General features: G+C 61.3%; 1 protein-coding gene across 4 annotated transcripts in view; it reads left to right on the plus strand.

The window, feature by feature from the left end:
• The window catches only part of PARVB (parvin beta), a 48,342-nt gene that overhangs the window by 10,231 nt on the left and 11,964 nt on the right, over nucleotides 1–26,147 (plus strand). For 3 of the 4 annotated variants that reach the window (XM_040987296.1, XM_040987304.1, XM_040987287.1), the window contains exons 2-8: nucleotides 12,267–12,353; nucleotides 14,841–14,911; nucleotides 19,911–20,013; nucleotides 21,459–21,599; nucleotides 22,457–22,572; nucleotides 24,608–24,666; nucleotides 26,061–26,080. In XM_040987296.1, the coding sequence (XP_040843230.1) occupies nucleotides 12,311–12,353; nucleotides 14,841–14,911; nucleotides 19,911–20,013; nucleotides 21,459–21,599; nucleotides 22,457–22,572; nucleotides 24,608–24,666; nucleotides 26,061–26,080 (553 nt within the window). In that variant the 5' untranslated portion in view covers nucleotides 12,267–12,310. Of the gene's footprint in view, nucleotides 1–3,987; nucleotides 4,083–12,266; nucleotides 12,354–14,840; nucleotides 14,912–19,910; nucleotides 20,014–21,458; nucleotides 21,600–22,456; nucleotides 22,573–24,607; nucleotides 24,667–26,060; nucleotides 26,081–26,147 lie in introns of those variants that run through there. The other variant, XM_040987278.1, reaches the window with a different exon arrangement.

The raw sequence follows: 26,147 nt of genomic DNA on the forward strand, positions 1-26,147 counted from the left end.
GGCCCTCACATGGGCCTGTGGGGGGCAAGACAGTGACACCGCTAGGAACACCGGTTCTTTTTTTTTCTCCTAGATTTATTTATTTGAAAGGCAGGGAGTCAGGGATAGAGAGAGATCGAGGGAGAATCTTCCATCTGCTGATTCATTCCCCAAATGGCCACAATAGCCAGGGCTGGGCCAGGCTGAAGCCAGGAGCTTCTTCTGGGGTCTCCCACGTGGGTGCAAGGACCCAGACATTTGGGCCATCTTCCGCTGCTCTCCAGTGCACTGGCAGGGAGCTGGCCGTCCATTTGGAAAGGCAGCTAAGGTGGGACTGTGTGATGGAGCCACGGTGAGCCCTGGAGACCGTGCCAGTTCCTGGACCCGGGCTGAGCAGTCAGAGATAGCAAGGTTCACTGAGATTACTTAAGCAGTCACCGTCTGCTGTCTTTAAGGTGTGATAGCAGGGAGCGGGACCACAGTGCGGCAGCCAGGACTCGAACCTGTGCTCTTACGGGGTGCTGGTGTTGCTGGGGCTGGCGACTCAGGGAGGCCGGTAGAGAGCAGGTCTGTGTTTAATGGGCACGCACAGAGGTTCAGGTTTGTGAAGGTGGAAGCTTCAAGTGGGTGGTGACGGTGATGGTGGCACAGCTGCGTGGCTGCAGTGATGTGTCTGGGCTGTGTGCTAAGCTGCAGCTGCAGTGGCAGACACACACACACACACACACACACACGAGTGGGTCTGTGTAGAGTACCAAGGCCATGTTATAAAGTCCTGCCCGTTCCCCCAGCTTCTGGTCCCCTTACTTCTGCCCGGTAGAGGAGGCTGACGCTGTCCCGAGGTAGCCAATGCCGTCCCTAGGTGCTGTCCTGAGGTGGCTGAGGGTCTCGTGGTGGCCGACGCTGTCCCGAGGTGGCCAATGCCGTCCCTAGGTGCTGTCCTGATGTGGCTGAGGGGCTCAAGGTGGCCGACGCTGTCCCGAGGTGGCCGAGGCTGTCCCGAGGTGGCTGACGCTGTCCCGAGGTGGCTGACGCTGTCCCGAGGTGGCTGATGCTGTCCCGAGGTGGCTGACGCTGTCCCGAGGTGGCTGAGGGTCTCGTGGTGGCCGATGCTGTCCCAAGGTGGCCGACGCTGTCCCGAGGTGGCTGAGGGTCCCGAGGTGGCTGAGGCTGTCCCGACGGACGTGGTCAGCACTGCATCCTTTGCGCTTGCAGAAACGGAACCTGTAGATAAATGAGGTGATTGCTGACTGATCTGTCATCCACAGAGCCAGTAGATTCTCTGTCATCTAACCTGTGTGTTCCTGCGTGTGTCACCTCACCTGCTGCCCTCGTATTGGTCATCCCCCATTTATCCATCACCCCAGCACCTGTCAGTCATCCCCTCACGTGTCTGTCCATCACCTGTCCGTCTTCACCTGCCTGCCTAACCGTGTCCCCATTGTCATCTGTCTCTCCGCCTATCCGTGATGTGTTGTTACATCTGCCTGCTTCCTGCCCGTGTGCAGTTTATCACACAGCGGCTGCTGGGTTGGGGAGGCTGAGCGGTTCCCCACATGCAGGGCGGGACAGGAGTCAGCGCTGCCAGGCAGCTCCGCGCTTCTTCCTCATTCTGCTTTCCTTCCGTCCAGGCCTTGGCGGGATTGGTCGGGCCCCGCCCCTGCTGGGGAGGCTTCTGCCTGATTTAGCCTGCAGGTTCCCCTGTTGCTAAAAACATCTTCTTGGACACACTCAAAAAACTGTTTCCTCAAACCTGGAGGGGGAGTGGTCCCAGGCCCAAGCGAGTGGTTCCTACCACGGAGCCCCAGGTTTGCTGTCACATACTGTGTGGTGCAGCTGCACGCCCTGTTCGCGTCAGGCTTCCCCGGCCGGGGCCATGTGACATTTTTCTGTGGCTTTCACATTGCCATAATCGCTGACCTTAGGCGGCCTGAGGCTCTGGCTGTTCCTGCCCCGTCTGCTGCCTGCTGACCGCCATCGGCCAGGACTGTGGCCCTCCGTGCCCCGGTTTTCCTAGCCGGCAGGGAGGGTGGCAGAAGGCCGCAGTGGGTGTGCCTCACCAGTTGGTGGAGGTGAGAGTCCTGGCTGGAGGCCTCGACCTGCATGCAGACTGGCAGCCTCCTTTCTTGGTCAAAATTAAACACATTTAGGAGTAAATTAAATTGGAAGATTTGTGATCATTAGCTAAATGAATTAATTTTTAGAAAGTGCGGCACAGCCTGTGGTATGCCTCATCGGTAACTGTCAGCCGGCTGTGCTTGGACAAGGTGACTGGGCAGGTGTCCTGGAGTTATCCGACTCTGAGACTCACCAAGCTGCTGCTGAAAATAGCTGTGTAGGTTAAAAATATCCCAGGTCACGGGAAGATGTTCCTGCTAGGCCAGCCAAGGCCAAGGCCCGAGAGGCGCTGGTGACCTGTGCCCTAAGAGCCGGCCAGGGGGCCAGCAGGGACCTTGGGTGCCCAGGCTGGCCTTGTTAGCTTGAGCGAGCCGGGGCTCACTTGGGCCGTTGCCCACTTTGAGGTCTGGAGCTTGCACTGCCCAGGGATCGAGGGGAGGGGTTGATCCAACACCAGACACCTGGGATCTGGGGTCGGAGGGGTGGGCTGTGGGCGAGAGGGTGGGCAAACCTCAGAGCTGACCCTTCCCACGTAGGTCCTGTGAGTGCTGGTGCTTGGCTGGTGTCAGACCTGGTGGTCTCTGTTGAAGATGGGGAAGCAGTGGGGCTCAGAGGTGGAGACGGTGTCACCATGCTTCTTGACTGGCCCACCCGTGGTGCTCTCTGCAGCTCTGCAGGGGGCGGTGTGGGTGCTTGCAGGGCGCCACGGGCTCTCTCTGCTGGTGGGTGTCATTCTGCTCCATCAGCTGTACCATCACTGGCCATCTTCCCAACGTGCAGGCTCCTTGCTCACTGCCGGCCTTGGGAAGGCTGGTGAGCTGGCACCACTGCCACAACCCAGCCTCGGGCCTGGAGCGGCTGAGGAGCTTGCTCCTGTGTGCAGTCAGAGCTGCCGACAGCCCTGGCTGCAAAAAAACATGCCGTCGCGCGTCTCGCCTTGCGGAAGTGTCGCGTGGCTTGTTTGACAGGCACGACAGCCGTGTTGTGAAACAGGCGAAGTGTGGGGCGGATTTAAATAGCGCTGGTTGTTCCCCACGTGGAGGCGGTGGGGGCTGGGACGCTGGGTCTCGCTTCTGTCTGCTGTCGGGCTTCCCCTGCTTGTCACTGCGAGAAGCCGCCTTGCTCATGTCCTAGGTGCGGGGAAGACAGGCAGGAAGGCAGGTGGCTTTGGCGGCTTTGTTCTCTGGCTTATTGTCCTTGGGGGCTGCCTCAGTCACAATGCCTTGGCCTAATCCAGAAGGCACAGGGAGAGGGGCTGCGCCGAAACTGGGGAGAGGCAGAGCTCGGAGTGTGCGGCAGGGTCCCCCGGGGAAGTGTCACTGGCAAGTCCTGCTGTGCTGGACATTGAGCCCGGCTGAGGGTGACCAGGCCTTCTGGGCTTCCTGCAATGCTTGTGGCCCTGGCACTGCCTGCCAGGGTGAGGGTTCAGCCCCACCGGATGCTGGGCATGCCGTGGGTGTGGTCCGGGTTTCTCTGGCGAGAATCCCCGCTGCCGTGACCCCTCCTGGGGTGCCCAGACTGCTCAGGGCACCCTTACTTTAGGGGCCGGGCTGAAGCCAGGAGCCTGGAGCTCTGACGTGGGGTGGGTGGCAGTCTCCAGTCCTGGGCCTGCACCTGCTGCCTCCCAGGGTGTGCTAGCAGGAAGATGCATCAGAAACGGAGCAGTCAGGACTTGAACCCTAAGTGCTCTGGACTTTGAACTGAGGCCAATCTGTCGGAAGTGACTTCAAAGGCGGGCTGCTCCCTCCCTGCCTCCCTGCTTTGTGCCCGAGGCCTGTGGTGCATGGCGGTTAGTGTGGAGGTTACCAAGCCACTATCATTTGGAAACAGCACTGCTGGCTTCCGCAGACTCTGCCTCATGGGGCCTGTCCCTGAAATCGCAAGTCATGGTGGCCTCCCTGCTGGTCCATATAGGAACCTGCGCGTGCTCAGCAGCCCCTGCCCATCTGCCGAGCTGCTGCTGCCTGCGCCACACCTGCTCGCCAGTAAGTCGCTCTGTGTCCTGTCTTGTCCTCCCTAGCAACCCTGGCCAGCCTTGACTTCCTGCTAAGAGCTGGGGCTGGGCCGTGTTGAAATCAGGAGCCCAAACTCGACTGGGGTCTCTCCCGTGAATGCGGGGGCTCGAGCACGTGGGTCGCCTTCTGCTGCTTTGCCAGGTGCCTTGGCAGGGGGCCGGACTGGAAGTGATGCAGGTGCGACTTGAACCAGCACCCTCAGGGGCTGCCAGCGTTACAGGTGGTGACTTTGCTATACCACAGCACCGGCCCCAAGCCCTGTTTTTGCCAAGAGTGGATCCTGAGTGGCCGCTTGGCTTTTCCCAGGAAGGTGACAGGTACTTTATGGAGTGGGGGCTCTCGGGGTCAGGGAGACGTGAGGCCCCAAAGAGTGGTCCCTGGGGCATTGCCAGGGCAACTGCACGGTGGCATCTGATGCGCTGAGCTCCTCTCTGTCAGCCTCAGTGCCAGCCTGTCCTGCGCTGGCTGCTCCTGGCAATGGCGAGGCAGAGCGAGGGACGGTGCTGGGCCCAGTGCTGGTACCTGTGCTGCCCCTGCAGGTCATGGCGTTGAGGCTCAGGCTGACCGCTGCATCTCCAGCTCTGCCTCGGGCTTCCTTCTGCCTGTGCGCAGACTCTGTGGCTCGGCCTACAGGAGGGTCTGCCCATGGGACTCTGGCCGTGCACCCTTCCTGGGTCAGGCGCAGTGGAACCCCTGACACGTGTGCTTATGTACACACGCACAAGCAGCTGCACACGCAGTCACACATGTTTGCACACAAACCACCTGTACATGTTACACACATGCACACACATGTGCCCACACACTCTCACATACAGAGCTACCAAGGAAGGACACTGCCAAGGCCACGACACACACCCATGCCACTCTGTTCCTGGGCACACGTGTCTTCCCAGGCCATGCCAGTATTACAAGCCCTCTGCCTGTGCCACTGCTGGCTCAGGCTTTGGGGGAAGCAGTGGCTGGGAGGAGCACCCAGCAGCCTGTCAGGACCCAATGGTCTCTGCTGGCTGCGTCCAAGGAGGGCGATGCCCATGCTGGCATCCCAGGCTGGAGGAGACTCAGCTGTACTTCCTCGGACTCCCTGAGCTCATCTTATTCCCCCACTGGCCAAGGTCACTGCTCCTGGTGGGTCCGTTGCGGGGGGACTGGCCTGCACCTGCTGAGCACTGCTGCCACGCCCTCAGTTTAAGCCCAGTCCCGCTGTGCCTGTGATGTGTGCAGTGCCCAGAGGCTGGCTCTCGGGGGCCCGTGGTGTGCCAGGGCTCCCTGGGGACAAGGACCCCACTCCCCTGGGGCTTCTGCTTGGCTGCAGGCAGACAGGCTGTTGTGACAGGGGGATAGAGTGGGGACAGGGACATGATGGGTGCTGGGGAGGCCACCAGGGACGCATGGAAGAAAAGCTGAGACAGCCGGTCACCTGGAATAGCATGGCTCTAGTGGGAATTGGGGGTGGTGTGTCCTGAGCCCGTGGCCCACCTCACCTGCCAAGCCCAAGCCCAGGTGTGAGGCCTTAGGAGGCTCCACGCTGTGCTGTGTCCCTCCTCCCACGCCCCTCAGCCTTGGACATCAGCTGCCCAGGCTGCACACGTCCCGCCGTCAGCATCCTGGGCGAGCACCTTGCTGAGCCTCCTGCCGGGGAGAGGCCTGTTCCCGGTTGCCCTGGTAACCAGAGGTGGGCGGCTAAGGCCTGGGGCAAGCTGCCAAGCTTTAGGCAGCCCTGGGAGTCAGGCCCGGGCGCTGACTGGGCTGTGGATGGAGGCGGTGGAGGGCTTTCCCTCTCCTCTGAACCCCCATTCCCTCTCTTCCTGATGTCCTTGCATACTGCCTTGCTGGAGGGAAGGTGGGCTGGGGGCATCGGCTTCCATGGCCGCCTCCCTCTGGCCTCCCAGCTGCCCACTGGGGCTGAAGGGTGTGTGTGTGAGTTGGGTGGGATTTGGCTGTGGCTCGGGGATAGTGTGGTTGTGCGGGTGGATGCTGGGCTAGGCCTGCCCTCTGCCATGACCCGGTCTGACATGTGTCAAGCAGCCCCGCCTGTGGCTGTCTCCTTGCCCGCCTCGCCCGCCTTGCCCGCTGCCCCTCACTGTTCTTGGGCCAGGGCTGGGGTCAGCGGTGTTTGCTCAGGCCTTCGCCCTGAAGGCTGGAGGAACCCGTGCTGCTCAGTCAGCACCCAGGGCAGCAGGGCCGGGGCTCCCCCGGGGGGCAGGGAGTGTGCCCCCCATGGACCCATCCCAAGAGAAGGTGTTGAACCGACGGTGGACACTGCACAGCCGTTGTCCTGGCCAGCATCTGGGACGCCGGTGCACGCTGAGGGGTTCCTTGGCCCTGGCTGCTCGTGTGCCTGCTCGGACGTGGTGGCTGTCTGGCAGCTGTGGCAGTCCAAACTGTCTCGGCCAAGACCATACGTCCCCTTTGGGGGCTGGAAGGAGGTGAGGGGAGGGCTGCGGGGGGGCCAGAGACGTGGCCGTCTGCGACCAGCCTGGAGCACACATGTGTGCACACACGTGTACATGCGTGGGGAGTGGTTTCAGGGCTTCACGAAAGTGTGAGGATGGTGGAAGTCCCCCTGCTGCACAGCCCCTGTGCCCACAGCACCACGTCTGTGAGGGCCGACGGGCCTGACCTGTGTCCATGGCTCCCGTTAGGCTGCCCACCACTGCCGTGTCTCGTGCCTCAGCCCCTGTCCCTGGCAACCTCTGGTCTTCCCACTGCCTCTGTGCTTCTGCCCTTTCCTAAAGGTTCCAGAAGGTTCTAGAAGGCCGGGAGTTTCCTCCCCCCAACCCGAGGGCTGCACCTCTTCCAGGCTCTAGAGCTCCTGAATCCCGGTGCTGTCTTATCTGGGCACATGTCCCCTCTGCCCGCGCGGGGGCCTGGTGTTGCCAGTGGGGTGGAGGAGGGTTTGGACGGGGGACGGACGCCTGGCTGGCATTGAGCAGTGGGTCACGCATGGATCTGGACATGCCGGCTGCTCTGTCCTCAAGAGGCCATCGTGTGTCAGGGAGCTGGACCAGAAGTGAAGCAGCTGAGACTCAAACCAGTGCCCATACGGATGTTGGAAGTGCTGTGTGACTGCCCGCTGTGCCCCAGCACTGCCCCAAGGGTCCCAGTCTGTCCCTGTCCCTGGGCAGTAACACCTTGTGCCCGCACAGCCCTGGTTGTGGTGTCTATTGCTGTCCCCTGCCTCATTGTCACCTCCCCTCTCCCCACTTCTTGCTGGCCTGCTGCAAGGACCTTTGGGACCTGTCCATCTACACTGTGTGACCCTGGCTGCCCCCTGTGTCCAGTCACTGACCTGCGTCTGCACGGTCCCTGTGGCCACATCCGGGCTCCCGTTCCCAGGGTGAAGGATGGCCGTTCCTGTGCAGCCTGCCCTGGCCAGAGGCCGTAGAAGGCCAAGTTGGAGATCCACTCCTGGAGCCGGAGACTGGTGTCAGATCTAGGGCTCCCGGCTGCATGAGGCTTTGAAAGGCGCGGGTGCCGTGGACACGTGGGCTTGGGGAGGGACTCATGCATCTCAGGTGGGAACTGGGATGGTTGTTAAGAGGGTCTGGCCTCCCCCCCACCCCACCAAAACCACCCACGATTAGGAGGGGCCCCAGAAGCTGGCAGCTCCTTCCACTTGTTCAGGGTCCACTAGAGGGCGCCATCCTCCCGGCCTTTCCCGGCCCTCCTCCCACCATGGCAGGTGCACAGTGGAGTCCATTTTTTTCCCTTTAATGACTTAATAATTTAATCTTCTTATTTTCTCAGCAGAGTGTGCTTTGGACTTCCCTGGATACGTTGGGACATTACTGATCAGATTAATTAATACGAGTTTCACAGCTTGGAAAGCCAGCTGCATGCACTTCGGCAGACTTTCCGTGGCGGTCTCCATTAAGCACATTCCTCTAATACCGCGTAAACCTCCGCAGGCTCTTCCTGCTGCCGGGAGCCGTCGTGGGCCTCCCCGCCTCCGTGGGAAGCATGCAGCTTGTCGGCAAGTGGTTTGGCTCCGGCTTGCTGGTGCTCCGGCACTGCCCGAGGGGAGGTGCTGCTTTGTTAATTGTGGGCTTGTTGCGGGGCTCCGTGCTACCCCCCTCTTCTGCTGCTCCTAGATGCTGTTCCTCTGTCGTTATTGACAAGAGCTTTTCATGATGATTCAGTAGAATCCAGGACTGCTGAGTGATGGACATGTGACAGGTGCACCCTCCGAAACCAGGAAAGCTGAGGGCTCACACAGCATCTGCTGGCAAGTTGGGAGGCAGGTGCCGTGGGGATTGGTGAACTTGAGCCGAGGCGGGCCCTTGGAGCCAGAGGAAGCTGGGTGTATGGAGGGAAGACGATGGAGGGGAGTGGGCAAGCGCTAAGATGTCCCCAAGGGCCAGCTTTGCGGTCCCGGTGGGGGGGGGGGTGGACCTAGTCCCGTAACACACTCCTGTTGGACATGGTGTCCCTGTGGACAGTGTCGGACCTCAGCTTGTCACCAGGGACCCTGGGAGGCACCTCGAGCTGCCATCCGGTGCTTTCTCTGACAGCTGGTGTTTTGGGTTCTAATTCGGGACTGATGAATGCCTGGCTGTGTTGCTCAGGCCCACGGGGTCCCAGGCAGCAGACTCAGGGTATCCCACATGGGCTGGGCTTTCCCGCCTGTGCAGGGATTCCTCTGGGTTGGTGTCTTTGCACGGGGATGGGAGTTGGCTGGGGGTTCTGGACAGGTGCCCAGTGGAACTGTCCGTTGCGAGCTGGCACCTGCAGATAGCTGAGGCTGTCACTGTGTGGCCGCCGTGCCTGGTGGGGCATGATGCTGAGCTGCTCCCTGGTCCCTGAGCGGGTGCTGATGGTGACAACCACAGGGAAGAGGAGCCGGTGACGGCTGCTGGTGCTGCAGGCTTCGCGGGGCGCGGCCATGGGGCGCGGCAGCGGTCATGACGGCCTTCTCATGGGCTCTGTGGTTCTTCTGCAGTGAATGTGGAGCCTGTTCTTGGGGCGACGCGAGGGCTGAGGTCACACGGCTGTTCTCTGAGGCACCTCAAGAACAGCCACTCTTCCCTGGCTGGCACTATCCCCAGCTGGGCAGTGGTGGCTCCTGGTAGGTGGGAGGCGCAAGGGCCCGTGACCCTGGCTTCTTCGTGGGGGAGGGGAGGAAGGCAGTGGGGGCTGGGAGGGGATGGCACGGGTGCTTGGGGAGGGGACATTGGTTCTGAAGGAGGTGGGGCGGAGGGTGGGTCTGCTGTGGGCTGTAGGTGGAGGCCTGTTCTGAGGGCAGGTTTTCTGACACTGTGGGGAGGGTTGGGTAGAACCCAGCAGAGGGCGGTGTGATGTCCTTGTCGCCAGCACGCCAGAGCGTGGGGGCCTGAGGATGCCGCCTGCCTGGAGTGGCTGCAGGGGTCAGATGAAGCAGAGCTCAAGGCTTTTGTCTGCCCACCATGCCTGCAGGCGGCGTGCCCACCAGGCACTGCCCACCGTGCCCACAGACGGTGTGGTCCTTTGTGTGGTGGCAGGGCTGCTGCCTGCAGCAGCTTTGTACAGGTGGCCAATCTGACCCCGGCCTCGCTCCCGGCAGCCGCGCCTCCTGTTCTTTCGGGCAGTGTTTCTCCCTGGTTCTAAGGTTTTTCTGATCACCCTGGGCACTCGGTGGGGTGGGGGGGATGGAGAGAGAAGGGCTGAGGGAACAGTCATGTCATGCTGGCTTCTGCTTTGTGCCCGCACGCGCCTTTGTATTCGGGCAGCTTTGGTGTTGGGCCCAGCGGTGGAGGCGGTGGTGGCAGCTGGCGGGTCTCGGTGCGCACCGGGAGTGCGGGGCTGGGCTGGCGGCTCAGGAGCCGTGTGCACCAGGCTGCCTGGCGTCCAAGAGCCACCTCACTGTAATTGGGTTCTTGGAGACCTGCGGCGGGCAGGTGGGCAGGTGGGAACTGTCCGTTTCCTCCCAATTAAACAGCCGCAGGTGGGAGGTTTGGCAAAGTCTGTCTGGGTCGTCCGTTTCTCTCCAGAATCTTCTTCCCAGTCCCGTTTCTCTGATGCGCATGCCGCTGTATTTGCTGGTTGGTTCATTTCGCATTCCACAGTGCTGGTCCGGGCGGGGTCCCAGGCAGGACGCGAAGCCATGGTCAGGGTCCCCAGCGTCGCCTCCCGTTGCCAAATCCCAGGTTCATGTAATGGTGTCAGGGCTGGCGTGTCTGCAGCTCTCCCAGCCCGGGACAAGGGCCTGCGTGGGTCTGTGGAGGACACTTTCCTGGCAGATGTCAGGGCCAGGCTGGACTGGGATATGAACCCTCCCCACCCCCCAGGCTCTGTCGGTCACTCAGTCGGAGGGCCGCTCCTGCAGTCTTGGTGTGATGCCCTGAAGGACAGGAGCCTCGGGCTGCTTGACCCCACCCCCGTGTGTTGCTGGGAGCCTCTGTTTCAGGGGGCAAAAAGTCCCACAACAAGAGGCTTAGGGACAGAGCAGAGGTCAGAGGTCAGCGAGGTCTGGAAATGGCCTGCCTCAGGGAAGGTTCGATCCAGCACACAGAGGCCTCCACGCAGCTCTGTCCACCTGGTGGGCACCTGCAGAGTCAAGGGCAGTGGGGAGCATGTGGACTGGGTGCCACCCACTGCCTCTAACTGGGCAGTGTGCTGGCTGGCTTTGGCCTGGGTGCCTGCTCCAGCCACAATGGGAACTGTGGGCGTACAAGTGGCTGTGGGCGGGACTGGTTCTAATTGCAGGGGTGAGTGACGGCGGAGGGGTGAGGAGGGGGAGCAGGCCAGTTGCTAGGTCAGCAGCTGGCCAGGGACACACCTGTGCTGTCACGTGGACTTGGGGTGCTGTCATGTTGATTTGGGCATCTGAACTTGGCCTGGGGCCATGGGATGGAACTCTGTATCAGTTGATGAGGCTGAGCAGGAACTTCTGGTCTGGTCCAAGCAGAGAGCGCCCCGTGCGAAATTGCATGCAGAATTCAATGACTCTAAAGGCTGACAAGGCTTTTCCCCGGTGGGCGTCCTGCGTGGCGAGGTCAGCTTGCACTTGCGTGAGGCGACCCCAGGCTGCCTCTTGCAGGGTTCATAGGTCCCTGCATCCGCCCAGGTCTGGTGGGAGCTGCATCTCGTCCCAGTGGGCGTGCTCCTCCATCCACCTTGGCAGCCCTGGAAAAGGGGAGACTGAGGGAGGGCTTGGGACCCAGCGTGCGGGCGCCCAGCGTGCGGGTGCCCAGTGTGCGGGCGCCCAGCGTGCAGTGTGAATGCTCCTGCCCACCAGTGCCTCTTGCAGCAGCTGTGGGTCTGACGGCGGCCGTGGTCTGCTTTAGGTTTTATCTGGGTCCTATTTGAACTCCTCTGAGCTGGAGCTCTTTCTTGAAGTACAATCGGGTTTATTTTTAGCCTTGTGCAGACCTTTGTAGCGGGGGAATTTAATTACACTCTGCCTAGCCATGAGCCGTCCAGGGCCACGGAGACCCAGGATCCCCGACTAAGTTCTCTCACTCTGAAAGGGGGAGGACTGGGTTGGGGTCCCGACGGGAAGCCTCCCGCCCCTTCCTGGCGCCCCTCCTGGCTGTGTCTTTTTTGGGGTTCCTCTGACCCTGCTTCAGGCAGGCCCCCCGCCGGGTGATCTCCCGTTTTGCTGTGGTGGGAGGTGCAGGCAGCTGACATCCTGAGAACAAGGACAGAACAGGGCCCTGGACCGCAGCCTCTGCTGGTCCTGCTGGCTGAGACCCGGTGGGCAGCTGCCCCTCGCCCTCTCCAGGGCCTGGAGACCCTTTGTGTGATGGGTCTCTGGCAGGTGTGGCCGATCCATGCGGCCTGGCGAGTCTGCGAGTACGTGTGTCACTTATTAAGGCCAAAAAAGACCTGGCCTGTTTAGTGTTATTTTTGATGTTTAAGGTGGTGTGGAAATTTCTGTTTTTATGTGACCCAGTTTCCAGGCTTTGGAAAGGCTCGTCCCTGCCCCCCTCTACCCCTGTCCCCCTGATCTTGGCAACCAGGCGGGTGCCCCTGCCCTTCTCAGGGCGCTCAACTGCGGCTCTGACACTCAGATAAGGGGACAGCTCTGGGAGAGAGAGAAAGAGAGAGGCAGGGGAGGAAGGGCGAGGTGAATGCAAGGTGGCCGCTCAGGAGCGTTTGTTAAGCGCTCTGCTCTGACCGGTAGCTGAGGCCGCCCCTTCTAACCTTCTCTGCTTTTCTGCTCTCACCCAACAGTGAACGACCTGCAGGAAGAAGGCAAGAATGTCATCAGCTCGCCCATGGCCCCCGCAGTGGACGTTCACCCTGAAGACACCCAGCTGGGTACTGTGGCACCCCATCCCCCCAGCTAGCTGTCACGAGACGGTTGGGCTCCGGGGGTCCCAGCTTGGCCTCTGGGTCTGATGTCACGGTGGGGGGCTTTGAGGGTCCTGGTTCCTAGCTCAAATTCATACTTAGAAAAATGCATAGCACTTGCCTTGTGGTCTGCCTGGCCTGCAGGTGTGGGGAAGGCAGCGAGCGAGCAGCCAATGCCGTGGGGGGCCTCGCAGTCCCCAGAGGGGCTACCCGGGAAGCCCCAGGGCCAGCAGGGGGCAGAGGCCAGTGGACAAGGCCTTCTGTGTGGTTTGGATGAGGACGGGCAGGGCGGGTCAGCAGGTGCAGAAGGTCTGACTGGTTTGCATTGTCGCAGGGGCCGAGGAGCGGGTCAGCAGGGGTGGGAGGAGGTGGGGCTGGGCCTGGACGTGGGCTCGGCAGGACACATGTGCCTTCAGGGGTAGAGCCAGCCAGCCCTGGAGGGACAGCAAGGCCTCTATGAGAACGCGAAAGTCAGCCCGTGTTGGTACTGGACACAGCTGCCCTGAGACCTGGGCTTGCCACCTGGGGCCTGGCGGGAGCAAGGTAGTGTAGGGACACGTTTTCATGATGGGGCATCTGGGGCCCGGCTGACCCGGATGGGGTTAGACTCCTGGGCTGAGGGCCCTGGCTCCAAGGGAGGCCATTGCCCATTGCTGCCTGTGGTCTCCAAGGTGAGACTGGGACAGTGGGAGCTTGGAGCTCATGTGCAAGGTGGGGCTGGGGCAGCCGAAGCTCTGAGCTCGTGGGGTACCACCTCAAGTCCAGCTACCAATCAACCCAGGGCCACAAGTTGGGCAACGCCCAGGGTCCTGCTGGGCTGCGTGGCCCATTCTCCTTTCCTGGTTGATCGTTTCATGTTGCCCTCCCCCCATTTAAAAAAAATTATTTATTTTTATTGGAAAGCCAGATATACAGAGAGGAGGAGAGACAGAGAGGAAGATCTTCCGTCTGATGGTTCACTCCCCAAGCGGCTGCAACGGCTGGAGCTGAGCTGATCAGAAGCCTGGGGCCTCTTCCGGGTCTCCCATGCAGGTGCAGGGTCCCAAAGTTTTGGGCCGTCCTCGACTGCTTTCCCAGGCCACAGGCAGGGAGCTGGATGGGAAGCAGGGCTGCCGGGATTAGAACCGGCGTCCATATGGGATCCCGGGCGTGCAAGGCGAGGACCTTAATCACTGCACCACCGCGCTGGGCCCCTTTAAATGTTATTTTACACAGACAGACAGACACACACACACACACACACACAGAATGTCTACAATGACTGGGTTGGGCCAGGCTGAAGCCAGGAGCCAAGAATTCCTTCCAGGTCTCCCGTGTAAGTGGCAGGGGCCTGGTCCCCTAGCCAGCCCCGTTGCCTCTCATGTTTTCGTTAGTGGGGGACTGGAGCCAGGGGTGCACCCAGTTCCTGTGACGTGGACTGCCTGGTGGACCACCTGCCCCTGAGCACTTGGGCCTGTAGCAACCCCACATGAGCTGGGACAGCCTAAAGCATCTACAGCCATTGCTGTGTGTCCCCTGGAGGGCTGGTGCCATTGCTCCCAGTTGGAGCCCTGATTTATACACCCTAAGAGGTTGGGTTTATCCAAACCGCTGAGGGAGGGCGGTCCTCTCCCAGGGGGCCCTGAGCTGCCCTCACCTGCTCTCCTCTGCCCTCACCCGCCCTCACCTGCCCTCACCCGCCCTCACCCGCCCTCACCCGCCCTCACCCGCCCTCACCCGCCCTCACCTGCCCTCACCCGCCCTCACCTGCCCTCACCCGCCCTCACCTGCCCTCATCCGCCCTCACCTGCTCTCCTCTGCCCTCACCCGCCCTCACCCGCCCTCACCCGCCCTCACCCGCCTCCCTGCCCTCACCCGCCCTCACCTGCCCTCACCCGCCCTCACCCGCCCTCACCTGCCCTCACCTGCCCTCACCCGCCCTCACCCGCCCTCACCCGCCCTCACCCGCCCTCACCTGCCCTCACCTGCCCTCACCCGCCCTCACCTGCCCTCACCCGCCCTCACCCGCCCTCACCCGCCCTCACCTGCTCTCCTCTGCCCTCACCCGCCCTCACCTGCCCTCACCTGCCCTCACCCGCCCTCACCCGCCCTCACCTGCCCTCACCCGCCCTCACCCGCCCTCACCTGCCCTCACCTGCCCTCACCCGCCCTCACCTGCCCTCACCTGCTCTCCTCTGCCCTTACCTGCCCTCACCCGCCCTCACCTGCCCTTACCCCGTCCTCACCCGCCCTCACCCGCCCTCATCCCGTCCTCACCCGCTCTCACCTGCCCTTGCTGTCTTCCTTTCTCTTTCAGCCCCTGCCCTCTGGCTCGGGGCACCCCGTGCTGGGCTCTCTGCTTTGCCATTCCCAGCATTCCTGGGGCTGGTGTGAGGGTCGGCGCCCCAGCTTCCCTGCTGCTCCCCACTCCTTACTTCCCACAAGCGCTGACCAGGCTTCTCTTGTCTCTGGCAGAGGAGAATGAGGAACGCACCATGATCGACCCCACCTCCAAGGAAGACCCCAAGTTCAAGGAGCTGGTCAAGGTAGGCTGTGCTGCTGTGTGGCCTGAGTTTGGGATTCGGGCCTACAGTGCGCAGAAAGGGCAGAAGCAGGGCGCGGGAAGGGGTGAGTGTTGTGGTGGGGATGTTGGCCAAGGAGGTGGGGTGGAACCCCTGGGAAGGTCCTTGGGGGCAGCACTGAGTCCTGTCGTCCCCTCTGGACCGGCCTGGGGTGACCTCTCGCAGCACTGCACAGCTGCTTCCTGGAACGTTGGAGGGGGCACTTGCAGAGTGGAGTGTGCGACCCCGACCCCTTGCCACCTCTGCCACGAGCTGTCAGGTGCACCTGCAGGCTGCAAACTTTGGTGTTTTGAATTTACAGATTTGTTTATCTGAAAAGGCAGAGTGACAGAGGCAGAGAGGTCTGCCATCGCTGGTTCACTGCCCTTATGGTTGCATCGACCCAAGCTGGCCAGGCTGGTGCCAGGAGGAGCTCCTTCCAGGTCTCCCACATGGATGCAGGGGCCCAGGCACTTGGGCCGGTTCCACTGCTTTCCCAGGTGCACAAGCAGGGAGCTGGATGGGAAGTGCAGCAGCTGGGACTTGAACCACCATCCTTGTGGGATGCCGGGTTGCCGGCAGCAGCTTTACTCACTGTGACAGCACCAGCTCCATAATGGAGCTTTTGTCCCCAGTGGTATCCAGTGTGGTCCTGTACTGCCCCCGCCCTCGCTCTTGGTGCTTCTCTGGGGTACAGCTCCCCAGAAACGCATTGGGGCTCAGCGTACCTGCCGGTGCTGGAGAACCAGGGTACGCTGGGCCCACATCCCCACCCCGAAGCTGCTCGTGTCACAGTCCCTGGTCACTGTGCATGCCCTCTTGCAGGGCAGCAGTTAGGGGTCCTCCAGGTGGGCCAGACACCTGGGGAGGAGGCCTTCTGGCTTGTCACTGTTGGGCTGTGGTGGTAATGGTGGGGCCCCTGATGTTGGGGGCTGTGGTGGTAATGGTGGGGTTCCTGAGTCTCTGACCTCAGCCGATAATCAGCACGTGACTTGTCTGGCTTCAGGGTGGGAGTGGGAAGAGTGAGTGCTTAACTGCCCCAGGTCAAGGCCATGGACAGGTGTGGCTTGTGGAGGGGGCAGGGGGTGAGTGTGGGAGGCTTGGCAGCTGCTGGGGCCTCAGGCCGGCCCTGCGGCCTGTCCTGGGGGTGCCACTGGTCTGGACACGCTGTGCCCAGCACGGGCTGTAGGGCACGGGGAGCAGGGCACGGAGCGCAGGGCACGCTGAGCAGAGCACAGAGCGTGGGGCATGGAGTGTGGGCAGTGCCTTCCTCTCCAGGAGCTCATTTCATGCCTCATCTCCCCAATTATTGGACAAGATTCTTCTGGTCTTCCAGTTCCGCTTCCCTCCTTCCCCACGAGGAGAGAAGGCTCCCGTGGGCGTGTGGGCATTGGTGCCGTGGGAGCCGCCTCATGCTGCCCCGGCCCGCCGGCCTGCCCATTGGGGAGTGATGAGGCTAGAGCTGTGGGTCCTGGTGTGACCCGAGGGAGCTGGCAGAGGAGCCAGGTTCCATCCACTGCAGCCGGCTCATAAAAGGACGTAATGGATGGGCTGCGAGGGCACCATTAATCCCGGCCTGGATGCTGCCCACCCGCGGGGCTGGGCCTGTGGCTGAGCTGGGAATAGCGCCCGGCGCTGTCTTTGAAACCTGTGTAGCGGCTGAGGAAGGTGGGCCGCCTGGGAGGGAGCAGGTGGGGTGGTCCCTGGGCTGATGGTGCTCTGGGGCAGTGGGGGTGAAGTTGTGTGGCAGTGCACCTCCACCTCTCTCTGCTGGGCTTGGGCTGTGGCCAAGATTCTAGTCTCCTGTCCAATGTTAGCTTAAAATTCCTCTTTGAAGATTTATTTATCTATTTGAAAGGCAGAGTTTCAGAGAGAGAATTTTTCATCCATTGGGTAATTCCTCAAACGGCTGTTTGCAGCCGGGCTGGAAGCCAGGAGCTTCACCCAGGTCTCCCACGTGGGTGCACGGGCCCAAGCACTTGGGCCATCATCTGCTGCTTTCCTGGGCTCAGTAGCAGGGAGCTGGACCAGAAGTGGAGCAGCCGGGACTTGAACCTGTGCCCTTATGGGATGCCGGCACCACAGGCAGAAGCTCACCATCCTCCCAGTTCTACCTGCTTCTCCCAGATCTCCCCGACCCCCCTCTGCTCTGCTCAGCCCAGATGGGGAACCACTTCCTCAGCATCTTCTTGGGTTCACCTTTAGGCTGCTCTTCCTCCGCCCCTCTCTTCCACTTCCTGTCCTCCCCGCGCTCCCCTCTTCCTGGGTCGTTGCCTCACCTGGAGTCTCGGTGTCCAGCCGCCGCTCCCGCCAGTGCCCGAGGTCACTGTGTTTCCCGACTGCCGCCCCTCCCTGGTGGGGGGAGAGCTCAGTTCAGCTTTGTCCGTCCCCCTGCTGTCCTTGTCACTCCCCATGTGCCCCTCGCCAGCAGGCACCTCCTGGTCCAGCTCTCCCCTCCTTCCCGTCTCTCATCTCCTTCTCCCAAATTCCCTCTAAAAGACCCAGCCTCAAGGAAGTCAGTATTTTTTTTAAACTAATTTTTAAAAGATTTATTTTATTTATCTTATTAGAAACTCAGATATACAGAGAGGAGAAGAGACAGAGAGGAAGATCTTCTGTTTGTTGATTCACTCCCCAAGTGGCTGCAACGATCCGGAGCTGAGCTGATCAGAAGCCTGGGGCCAGGAGCCTCTTGCGGGTCTCCCATGCAGGTGCAGGGTCCCAAGTCTTTGGGCCGTCCTTGACTGCTTTCCCAGGCCACAAGCAGAGAGCTGGATGGGAAGTGGGGCCGCTGGGACATGAACTGGTGCTCATATGGGATCCCAGTGTGTGCAAGGAGAGGACCTTAGCCACTAGGCTACCATGCCAGGCCCTAAGACTAATTTTTGATGTACAGGGAGATCATAGAATTCCCGCTATCCCACCCCCCACCCTGTATCTTGTCCCGGACCCTGCCGCCCCAACAAATCCACATGGACAGAGTGTCACACTGACCCGACACGTGGTCATCCCTGGGGCTCCTGCTGGCCCCGCTGCCTGGGTTTTAGCTGATGTCCCTGGGCCCTGCGTGATGTCCCTGGGCCCCGCGTGATGTCCAGCCCACGTGTCTCAGGCTTCCCTTGTCTTTACCCACCCGGGCAGTACGAGTACGGCCAGGGGTTTTGTGGCACGTCCATCTGTGACTCTTGTCAGACACCTGTGGTGCCGTCGGCCCTGGGCTTCGAGGGGGCGGAGCTGGCAGAGGCGAGAGGCCACCTTGGTCCTTGTGGTTGACCCCGTCCCCTGGCAGGGGACCCTTGTCTACTGCTGGAGTTTTCTTTATAAAGTGATGACATTCCCAGGGAGGGGGATGTCTGATTCGACTTCCGTCCTCCTGGGATAGGCCCGATCCGTCTGCTTGGTCCCCAAGCTCGGCAGTGCCATGCACCAAGCCCCAAGTGCCAGGGACAGAGCCACAAGGTTCCTGTCCTCGGGGGAACTTGGGGCTCATTGCAACCATCCGGTCTGCTCTCGTCAGCAGGCTGCAGTGTGAGCTGTGGGGCTGGGTGGGGGAGGGGCCTGGCCTGGGAGGGGTGGGTGAAGACGAGAAGGAAGTTGAGAGCCACAGGGTGGGCTGAGCGTGTCCTGGCTATGCGGGGAGGGCAGGCCCAGGGCACAAGAGGTAGGCGTTGTGCCGTAGGCCAGGTCAGGAAGCAGAGTAGGCAGAGAAGGGGAGTCAGGGTGGTGGTTGGCAGTGGTCCTACTGGCTTCCCAGAGCAGGAGCTGGTCTGCAAGAGAAGGGTTTGGTTGGAGATGCCCATGGGGGACTGTGCCAGTGGCAGGGGTGCAGGGCACAGGGTGTCTGCTGAGGTTCTGGGTTGGAGGGGTAACTGGAGGAGAGTGAGGACGAGAGGCTGAGGCTGGGGGACTTGGGTGGCCAGAGGAGGGCGAGCCGCAGTGTGATATATCGGGGAACAGACAGGTGCTCAGCTGGGAGCTTGGGCCCGGCAGGGGTCGGTGCCCAGTAGTCAGCGCAGTGGGCGGGAACCTCAGGACTGGCACGCCAGGGCATTCTACAAGGAAGGGTGAGGAGAGCTGGGCTGGATGGCCGGCCCCATCCTCCCTGTGTGGAGACAGCATGGGCACACGCTGCCCTCTCCTGCCCAGCTGTCCTTGGCGGGATTCCCTTCTGGCTGTCACAGCCTAGTTCTTGTGTCATGTTTTTGAGTTAGTGGGGAAACAAAATCTGCCTGCAGGAAACCCGCTCCCAGCTGCCTGCAGCTGTCCCGCCGAGCATCTAGGAGCGGAGTGCTCTGGCCCAACCTTGGCCTCGTCCCAACTGCAGACAGTTCTGGGCCAGGGGCCTTGCACTGCTGTTCCTGGGGTGACCCAGGAGGGCATCTCACTGGCTCTGCCTGCATGGGAGAGCCATAGGTGTCACCTTGCTGCCTGGATCTGGCCGGGTGTCCATTTTACTTTGTGGAAAATCTTGCCCCCTGAGGATCCTGTTTTTGCCACCAGCACCGCCATCCCCCGAGGCGGACCCTCTGTGAAGTGAGTGAGAAGTCTGTTGGGAAAGGCTTTGGTGGTGTGGGCAGGCCTGTGTATGGCCTGGGCAGGCAGAAGGCGACGGCCCATGTGGGCGCTGCACACACGTGGGAGGCCCAGAAGGGCCTGACTCCTGGCTTTCGTGGCCGGCTAGGAAGTCAACCAGTAATGGAAGCTCTCTCGGTAACTCTCAAATTAATAAATTGATCTTTACAGAGAGTAGGAGCTCCCAGCTTGCCCGTGACCCCCATGGCACCCCCCTCCCCGACTCCAGGCTGTAATGGGGCAGGGTGGGGGATCCCCCGCCACCCGCCTGGCTGTCCCAGAGCCATGAGGGCGGGCGCCATCAGTGCACATTCATGGTCACCGCCTACCAAGGTGAGCTGGTGCCCTGTGACTGCCCCTGCCAGGGCCCTCTCGGGGATCTTGTGAGGTCCTGATGTCCCTCTCCCCACAGGTCCTCCTGGACTGGGTCAATGATGTGCTGGTGGAGGAACGCATCATTGTGAAGCAGCTGGAGGAGGACCTGTATGACGGGCAGGTGCTGCAGAAGCTCCTGGGTGAGTGCCCCAGCCCTGGCCAGGTGTAGTCAGCCCCAAGACCCCTGCAGTGTGTGTGGGGGGGACCAGCAGGTGCCGGCTCAGGTCACCCCAGCTGGGCCTCGGTCCTGTCAGCGCATACATGCTTGCCTTCCTTCCTGGGCTGAAGCACACTTCCTCTGTCCCTGCATGGCATGTCCTGCCCTTGAGCTGCATCCCTGTCCAGACACACGGCCGCATGTCCTTGATTCCTTGTCCCACGTGGGGCTGTATGTCACACCTGCTATTCTGCTGGCTGCCGGTCCTCTGTGACCGCACAGGGTGGGGCTCGACCCTGAGGAGCTCCAGAGTCCTTGATCCCACACGGAGTCCCCGTGCATGGGATAGCGCACCTCTTACAGCTCAGCAGGAGGACCGTCCCCCAACCCTGGCCCTCTGCCCCAGTGCAGGGGATTGAGCTGATGTGTCTGGGCTGCCTTTCTCACCAAAGACACCCCATTCCCCCACACCCCAAGCAAGAGGCGGAGAAAGGATCTCCCCAGCAGAGGCCACGGATGAGCTGAGTGGAGGCTGCACAGGAGTCAGAGCCAGGGTGCACTGCCTGGAGGGGGTGTCCCAGGGGCCTTGGCTGGAGTCCCTGCAAGGAAGCACTGGGGGCAGCTTCTGCAGCTGCATGGCCGTGGCCCCTCCCCAGCACCCTCCTTCCTCCCTATACCTGCCTTCACCACACCCACCCATCCTGGGCAGGATCTAGGGGCCGGGTCACGGGACCCAGTCTGCAGGCCTGAGCAATCGCCACATTACGCATTGATAGGTCCTCAGAAAGTGCATTTGGAGGGAAGCATTTCATTCATTCGTTCATTGCATGCTTGCTCTGATCCAGGTGCAGGAGTGCGTGCAGGGGGAGCACGGGGGAGCACGGGGGAGCAGGGTCCTCTCACCCACTCCCCCCCCCCCCATAACACATCGTGGCAGTTGGAAGCGAGATGGCCACGAGGCAGGAGTAGCCTGTCCTACCCCATAGTCCTGCCCCCGGGGAGACTGGCCAGCACACCGGCCATGCTGGGTCTCTGCGTTTGCAGTTGAGTCCTGAGAGAATGTAACATTTCCTACGTCACTTCCTGCTCGACCTGCACAGAATGGGGGAGAATTATAGATTCATCTCCTCTCGGGGTCTCCAGATATTGGAGACAAGCATGGGGTCTCGGTGGGCAGGGGGAGGCAGCTGCAGGACCCTTTGGAACCTCTCCCAAGACCACTGTGCTTGGGTATCCCCCTGGACGGCCCCTAAGCCACGTGGGAAGCCCCCGAGTGGTCAACCCCATCCCGTGTGCATGGATGGCCGGCCACTACAGATTTATCCTGTCCCTTCTCACCATCTTCCAAGAACCGTGTGTGGGAAGGCCCCCTCCTTGTTTCTTTTTTGGGGGTCCCGTGCTCTGCTCACTCTCCTGACACTCTTGCAGAGAAACTGGCTGACCACAAGCTAAACGTGGCTGAGGTGACCCAGTCCGAGACGGGCCAGAAGCAGAAGCTGCAGACAGTTCTGGAAGCTGTGCAGGGCCTGCTGCAGCCCCACGGCTGGGCGCTGCGCTGGACGGTGGACTGTGAGTGGCCATGGGGGTGGCCTTGGGGTCTTCCTCTAAGACAGGCTCCCTCATCACAGTTCAGGCCGGGGCCGAAGGGCTGTGACTAGCAGAGGGTGGGAGTCCCCTTGGGTTTTAAGCAGGGCTTCCCGCGAAGGCCACTGTGCCAATGACCAAGGCAGTACTGGTGTCCATGTAGCAGGGTGGGCTGGCATTGGGACCATGCAATATTCCCAGCTCAGTTACAGGAAAGGTGTCCGCTGTCCTGACCGTCCCCTCCCTCCCGGAGTGGGGCAGGTGCAGGTGGGGTCAGCCCTTGTGGGCTTGGCGAGCTCAGCCTAAAACTGGGAAGAGGAGACCTGGGTGCTGGGACCCACCTGCTGGCTTCCGGGGACAGAGCCAGGCTGCCTCACTGAACACCGGGATGGTGAGCTGCAGGTCCCTACCCAGAAGTGGTGCCTGTGACTGGCGCCCAGTCCACCTGCTGGGGGTGCAGCCTGGTACTCACATGGGCAGGGCAGGGATTGGCATTTGCCTGAAGCAGCCCTCAACCTCAACTGCTACCCCTGCTATTGGTGGAGAACTTACCCAGTGCCAAGACAATCGTGGACATTCCCCCGGCTGTGACCTCTGTCTCGCTAACGTGGTCATTCTGCTGTGTCCTTGTCCTTATTGCTCGGCAATTTACTGCTTTTAAAACCAGAACACTTTTAAACTTGGTGGCCCAGGGCACTCAGAAGCAGGTCCCTACCCCACCCCCATGCCCTGTCCGTCCTGTCCTCTCTGTGGTTTCCCTGAGATGCCACCCTTTAGACATGGGCTCTGAGTCCCCCTAGGATCTATTCTGAGGTGTCTCTCCCCTTCCTTCTGCCCGCAAGCAATCCATGGGAAGAACCTGGTGGCCATCCTGCACCTGCTCGTGGCTCTGGCCATTCACTTCCGGGCCCCGATCCGCCTTCCGGAGCACGTCTCTGTGCAAGTGGTGGTGGTGCGGGTGAGTATAGTCCTGCTGCCACTGCTAGCCTGCCCGCCTGGCCAGACAGCTGGACAGACCAACTGCCCGCCTGCCAGCCACTGGCCTGCCTGCCTGCCCGCCACTGGACTGCCAGCCACTGGCCTGCCCGCCTGCCTGCCACTGGACTGCCAGCCACTGGCCTGCCCACCTGCCCGCCGCTGGACAGACCGGCTGCATTGCCCTTTCCTTCTTGCTTTCCTTCCTCGCCTCTTGACAAGATGCACGTTGTGCCCTGGCTTTCAGAGAGGTGATTGGTGCTGGCACAATGGCGCTGATTGGAAGAGGCGGACGCCGAGGCGGGAGGGCGTGGAGGTTTAATTTTCCGCATTTTCGAAAAGACCATTTGTCTCTCTCCGAAGCTGGCTAGTCAAAATGTGGTCCCTCCCGATGCTCATTACTCCCTGCGGGAGGTCAGGGCCAACCGGATGAAGCTGATGTTCAAATCAAGGCTTGTGTGCCCTGGCTCGGCAGGCTGGCGGCAGTCCCCATCAGCTCGTTCCCGAAACTTCACTTCCCCTGATTCACTGGAGTGAAGGGATAGAAACGCAGGGCCCTGGCAACACGGGTGGAGCCAGAGTTGCCCCTCCCTGGCCAATCCCTTATGTCTCAGTGACTGCCACGGCCCGGTTTTCCCATTGCAGTTCTACCCGGTAAATGGGCGTTAGCACCTACTGTGCAGCAAGCCCTGGCACGGGTCCTGTGGATGCCCAGACAGGAAAACACGTCTCGGGACTCACAGGGGCTCCTGCTTTTTCTGCAAGAGCTGGAGCTGTGTCCGTGTCGGTTTGACTTGAGACCCCTGTTCTGCTCTCTTTGGTTTTAAATCTGTCAACCTGAAAGCCCCTGGGATTTGGGAATGGGAACACCGGCTGGCTGAACTGGGGTTCCCAGAGCTGTTCTGACCCTGTCTGTGGAGGTCGCCTGCCACATCCCCGTGTCCTTCTCAAGGGGCCAGCATCGCCCCCCTTGTCTTGGATGTTTGTAATCCAGCAGCGGCCAGGAGGGGCGTGCCAGGGACACATGAGAAGGTGGCTCGCAGCCCACCCACGTCAGCCGCAGGGACGCACACATTTCACTGCTTGCACTCGGGTCCAAGGCAGACTGTGGGACTGCGGCGAGCTCAGCTGACCCGGGCAAGTGCTTACTGGCACCGCCTGCCTTGGCCAAGGGCACAGGATTCTCAGAAAGCGGAAGGGAAGCAGGGGAGCCGGGGGCTGTAGCTGGCTGCTGCCGCTCAAAGCTGCCCTGCATGCCCCCACGTTCCCTAGTGGACGCTCAGTGTGTACTTCCCCCCACACTTCCCTGGAGGCCATGATCGGGGAGGAGAGTAGCTCTGGCTGCAGGCGAGGGCCCCACGAGGGATTCGACCAGTGGCTTAGCCGCAGCTGGGCTCGACCTGGACCTCACGTGACCCCCACCATCCCCCCACCACCGAGGTCTCATCTCACCTGGGGGAGGTATGTCCCACGGCTGCCCTAGCAGGTGCAGTGAACCCCAGGGCTTAACCCTTCCGTGTTCTGCCAGCCAGGGCCCTGTCTCTCCTCTCTGCTGTGTCTCCAGCCCGCCAGCCTTGGCTGCTGCCATCCCAGGTGCCTCACTGTGTCTCTTTCCCCACTCTTACGAGCACACTGGTCCTCTCGGGACCAAAGCTCCTTGTGATCTACGAGCTCTTGATACCTGCCCAGGCCGTTTCTGAGCTAGGAGTGTGCCGAGGTTCCGGTGGACGTGAGCTGGGGGTGGCCTGTCCTGCCCGGCCCACCCTGCCAGGGTCTGTTGTGCTGCTTGCTGCCTCCCCCCTGCCCCGGCTGCCATCTGGGAATCTGAGCCGGAGTCTTCTCTAGATGCACATAGGCGCCGGCGTGTGGGCTGGGACAGGCTGCAGCTGTGCGAGGGTCACCTGCGGTCAGCTGGGATGTGCCTGGAGCTGTCAGCACGCGGCTTTGGGGCCCCCTTGCTGTGTTCCTTCCCGCGGTCGGTTGCTTGTGTGTCTATGTGTTTGTTTTGGCGTTTTCAGAAGCGCGAAGGACTGCTGCATTCCAGCCACGTCACAGAGGAGCTGACCACAACCACAGAGTAAGTAAGTGGAGCCCGGCTCGGGTCACGCCGCAGCTCCCCTCAGCAGCGTGGGAGCTGCACGCTGTTCCCCTCCTCTGCACGCACCCTGTGGCGTCTTTAACATCAGAACGAACACATTCTCCCAGCCTTTGGGGTGTTTGTTTCTTATTTTGGAAGGTTAGCTTTTTTTAAAATGTTTTTATTTATTTGAAAGAAAATCAGAGAGAAGGTAGGGAAGGAGGACGCTCTTGCATCCACTGGTTTACTCCTCAGATGGCTACAGTGGCCAGGGCTGGGCCAGGCTGAAGCCAGGAGCCTGGAGCTCCATCCGGGTCTCCTACCCAAGTGGCAGGGGTCCAAGCACTTGGGCCATTTTCCGCTGCTTTTCCAGGAGCGTTAAGGGGGAGCTGGGCCAGAAGCTGAGGATCTGGTCCCGGAACCGACACTCATCTGGGATGTTGGAACAGCAGGTGGAGTCTTAACTTTCTAAACCTCAACACTGACCCTGGAGGGTGAGCCTTAGCAATGAGGAGTGTGTGTGTGTCCCCGTGCTGCCACTGCCAGAGATGCCAGCATCCCATTTAGGTGGAGTCCCAGCTGCTCCATGTCTGATCCAGCTCCCTGCTCGTGGCCTGGGAAAGCAGTGGAGGACGGCCCAAAATGCCTGGTCCCTTGCCATCCATGCGGGTGACCTGGCCCCATGCTAGCTGTTGGGGGTCCCTTAGGGGTGGGCCAGTGAATAGAATATTCTCTGTCTTGTCCCGTGTATTTCTGTCTTTCAAAGTCAATAAACGTAAGATAAAATGGGAAGAATACGGAGTTGGGGCAGAGGGAGAGCGGGCCCCAGTTAGTTCCGGATGGCACCAGAGGATGAGGAAGGCGAGGCTGCCCAGCAGGGTGACATTGGGTGGCTGCTGCCTGTTTGCCAGCTGGGGATGGGGTGCAGCTTGCGAGGGCCTGCATGTCGTTGGCCCAGTGGACCCCAGTCAGGCGGCAGCTGGAGCCGTTGTGTTTGCACAGTTTGGGGTCAGTGCTTTGGGCTGGGCTCAGCCACGTGGTTCTTACCTCTGGTGGCCGTGTGACTGTAAGCACGTGAGGGCTGTACCAGGGCTGTGGGGGCCTCCCCCAGGTGTGGGCTCCCCTAGGGGTTCCCCAGGCTCTGGAGTCAGTCCTTCCCCCTCAGCATCCAAGCGAGGGGGCAGACAACTGCAGGTACAGGACCAGAGACACCCCACTCCCAAACACAGGCCCACCCAGGCATAGTGCAGCTGCGTGGAGGAAGCCACGGCCCTCAGGCCCCTCGTGCTGGTGGTCCGGGGTCGGGAAGCAGCGGGGTGTGGTCCTCCACCAGTGCCCCTTCCCTGGCACCCTGTCTCAGCCGCCCACCTGATGCCCTGTGTTCTTGTTTGCAGGATGATGATGGGCCGTTTTGGTGAGTAATGCGGAGGGGAGTCCCGAGTCGTGGCACCCTGGGCTGCCCCGGGATCCCCAGGCTGCTC

Source organism: Ochotona curzoniae, unplaced genomic scaffold (assembly GCF_017591425.1).
Source record: "Ochotona curzoniae isolate NIBS_2020 unplaced genomic scaffold, NIBS_Ocur_1.0 contig_1014, whole genome shotgun sequence".
In the NCBI taxonomy this organism is placed as follows: Eukaryota; Metazoa; Chordata; class Mammalia; order Lagomorpha; family Ochotonidae; genus Ochotona; species Ochotona curzoniae.